This window comes from Phalaenopsis equestris, unplaced genomic scaffold (genome assembly GCF_001263595.1).
Source record: "Phalaenopsis equestris unplaced genomic scaffold, ASM126359v1 Scaffold000499, whole genome shotgun sequence".
Taxonomy (NCBI): Eukaryota; Viridiplantae; Streptophyta; class Magnoliopsida; order Asparagales; family Orchidaceae; genus Phalaenopsis; species Phalaenopsis equestris.
In genome coordinates this window covers 273,876-277,764 of record NW_018164939.1, presented here as the reverse complement: position 1 = coordinate 277,764, position 3,889 = coordinate 273,876, and the positions used below count along the sequence as shown (strand labels likewise).

General features: G+C 31.9%; 1 protein-coding gene across 1 annotated transcript in view; it reads left to right on the top strand.

The window, feature by feature from the left end:
- LOC110028170 (NADPH:quinone oxidoreductase-like) overlaps nucleotides 1-3,117 on the top strand; it is a 37,698-nt gene extending 34,581 nt beyond the window's left edge. The window contains exon 4 of the mRNA XM_020729914.1: nucleotides 2,699-3,117. Within this exon, the coding sequence (XP_020585573.1) occupies nucleotides 2,699-2,997 (299 nt within the window). The 3' untranslated portion in view covers nucleotides 2,998-3,117. The remainder of the gene's footprint in view (nucleotides 1-2,698) is intronic.
- The last annotated feature ends 772 nt before the right edge of the window (nucleotides 3,118-3,889 follow it).

The window sequence follows — 3,889 nt, the reverse complement described above, 5'->3', positions numbered from 1 at the left end:
ATATATATATATATATATATATATATATATAGATGCACGCAGAAACACGCGTGCGCACGCGCACGCACACGCACTCACACACACGATCTCAAGACTAATCCTCATACAATTAGAGAGAAATTCAAATAATATGATGAAGGAGAAGAAAAAAATATATAATAAAGGATAATTAAGGAAGATTAATTTCTCCTCAAATGTAACGACGGGTCCATGGTTTACTAAATAGTGGGTGGGCCCATATGGTCCACTGTTATTTGTGTAACAACAATATAAGTAGTAAGTTTTGTAAAAAAAAAAAAAAGCAGAAGTTCTGCATTTATGCTTACCTATGATGTCTTTAATGGAGAATAGTAGACATTGTATATTTCATATTAATAATTTATATAGTATAAAAACATATTTGTAGAGTATCGTGCCTTACTTTTTGCAATTATATTGTCATTGTGTCTGTATCCCTTATGTATGTTTGTGCTTCAAAGATTGGCAATGGTGAATTTTTGAAGCCCAAATCTTAAAAGGAAAAAAAAAAGAAAAAAACTATCAAAATAATTGAAAATGATCTCTGTTTGTCGATTTATGTAGGGATTTTGGTCTTATCTAGAATATTTATTTTCTTTATCTGTAATAAATGACAAAAAACTGAATCCTTGATCAAATTTTAGTTGAGCAGTAGCTAAACCACTTACTATAAGCAATTTCTTCAATTGGAGATCTGAGCATTCCACATCTTAAGTAATGGCATTACAAGCTTGTTGGTGGTGAACAATCAAAAAGTTGGACGGGCAGATTGGAATGAATATTTGTGAGAAAGTCTGGCACTCTCAATAGAAATTGGCTACAATGTCTACCATTTTATTTAGAATAACTTCTCTCCCCGAGAGAAGATTTTCGAGACAAATGACTCGTAAAATAGTGGAGCATTGGAGACTAAATGATGATGAGGATTAATCAACACAATCTGAGGCTATAATGTGCTTACGCAGTGAGGGAAATTTTGAGGGCTAGTTCAGTGGTCCCTTGGCCATTGATGACGGCGACAACAACTCAGCTACTGTAACCCAATTTTGTGTTAAGGATGAAGTAGTTGAATTTGGTCGGATCGTCTTATTAAACCAATTGATTTAAGGCTTTCAAGCCTTGACTTGAGCGTTCTGGTCGCTCACGGACATAATGCAATGTGCCAAATTATATGTAAGGGCTAACATGTCTTTATGAATGTGGCCAGTCACCAGTTTAGCCAAACTAAACCTAATCAGTCATTGGTTCGGTCCTTTTGAATTGTCTTGAGACAGGTGTTTTGTGTAAAAATTGTACTTGATTAGATAAAAATGTTTATAAACCAATGGATCAAAATACTAACTTACATGGGGATTAGTGGAGAAAGTGGATTGATTTTTAATTTTTGCACTATGATTAACTGTCAATAGTAAAATTATGTATTTGCTAATTCAAATCATTATCTTTTTGATAACTAGGTAGATGGTAGATGCTTTCACAATAAAGTGATATTTTACTGTATCCAATTCTAAATTTTAGGGAAGTTTATTTTAGGGTAATTTACATACGACACAATTCTTTTGTATTTACTTAAATAACACTTAAAAGTTTGATCTTTACATTTATAACACTTTATAAACGTATGCATGAAAAATTTATTTCACTGTCATGAAGTTAATAAGAGTGGTGTTTTTTATGTAATGTTAAAGATCTGCATTTTATGCATGTAAGAGGAAAGTTAAGTGTTAAATATGTAAATATATAAGAATTGTATAGTATTTATGTAAATGTCCCTAAATTTTATCTTCGACAGTGGATTTTTCTTATATTGAATTAGGCTGTTTGAATCAAAATTGGCCTTTTTTTAATATTTTCCTTCTCAAGTGTTACATTCTCTTAATCATACATTTTAACATTTCTAGATTTTATAAGTCTCTTATAAAGTTTCTTGAGTGACTATTACTATTATTGTTTAGCTCTGCTAGTTCTCTTTTCCTTGATGAAAGCACTTGTGTTTGAATCTTCCTTTAATGCCCTTTAATTGCCAAGTTCCTTTTCGATGCCATAATGGGCAGAGTAGTTTTGCATCCAATAGTTTAAGAGATGATTTAATCCTGAAGGCTTAGGCTCAACTCTACTCTTACGAAAAATAAGATAAAATTACTTCTATTATTTCACATGTTTAATATGAAAAAAATGGTCCAATATATTTTGTCCAAAATTTTAATCATGGATGAAAACAATATTAATTATCCATTTATTGCACTAATCTCGAAGCATATCGAATAGCTTTAAGACTCATCCTAACCGTTGTTTTATAGAAATATCCTAATGCAAAATTATTTCAATATCCTTAAGCCTCATCCTAACGAATTTTTTTAGAATATCTTGGCACCAAATTATTTCATTATCATGCAGTTATGTTCTAATTAAAATGAACACAATCACTTTTGATTTTTTGGGGCATTTATATACTCACCTCCCAATTCCTTTGTATTTACATATCTAAAACCTAAACTTTATTTTTTACATATTTATACCATCCAATTATACCATCCAAATCTTTCACATCACATTAAAAGTACCACTTTTAACTTCTAAAAGTGAATGCACCATTTCATTTATAGGTAAATACATAAGAGAATTCAGCGGTTTTTTTGTAAATCTTCCTATTTTTTTTTGTTCTTTTACCTTGCCACAGCTCCCCTGAAAAATGCAATTGATTGGGCATCAAGGCCCCCAAATGTATGGGCAGGCAAGGCTGCAGCCGTTGTGAGTTCCGGGGGAGGCTTTGGTGGCGGCAGGTCTCAGTACCATCTTCGACAGATCGGTGTTTTCTTAGACCTTCACTTCATCAACAAGCCTGAACTATTTGTTCAAGCTTTCCAGCCTCCTAAGAAGTTTGATGAGAACGGTAATCTCATTGATCTGGAAGTTAAAGAGAGACTCAAGCAGATACTGTTATCGCTCAAAGCATTTACCCTGAGGCTACTGAATTAATGGTAATGTTTTTCCTTATTTATATATGAAAATATTTTGCTGTGATCTGCATTACAGTATAAATTTATGCGAGATGGTTACTATAGTGCTGAATAAAGGCTTCTTCTGCTTATGGAGTTATGGGTATACTGAAATAAATAACTTATTATTTGTCATCAAACTTATTTTATTGATTATATATGTATGTTTTTTATTTGAACATTTCATAACAAGTATTTTCATTTTTTTTTAATTTTTTTGTAAATCGAAACCGTGTAATTAATATCATTTAAATGCTACAAAATCTTATATATTTATTTTTAATCCCAACATAAACAATATTAGGTTTTTAATCATGTCCCATTATATTTGAAGATTGAAAGTTACCCGTTGCTAACAGTTCCTTTGTGAAGAGGCCACATTTTTTAGAATGCAAGATGGTCCTGGCTATTTAGAATGTATTTATTTTGGCAGTCCTTTCATTTGGGAGGCATTTACATACATGTCACACAACTTTTATGTATTTACATACCTAACTGTTGACTTCACTTTTGGGTAAGGGTTTTGAGTCTTTCCTTTAGTGACTAGAGCCTTAGGACTTTCCTAATGACTATCTTAGCATCTTAGAAATGGTACCTACCTTATTCTTAGACATTTCAACCAAATCTCTGCTCTCTATATTGGTTCTATATGTGATGAATAATCTTTAATACAAAGATTAGGGATTACATAAGGGGACCCTAATGAGATATTCTATAGGACCTATGGACCATAGGAAAGCCCTGCACTATTCTACACATTTTTGGACTTCAATACTTGCATCGTCATTCATAATCACGATGATCATCATAAACATTGTATTTTCATATCACAATGTTGCAATCATTACACTCATGGGGCCAACAAAATTATT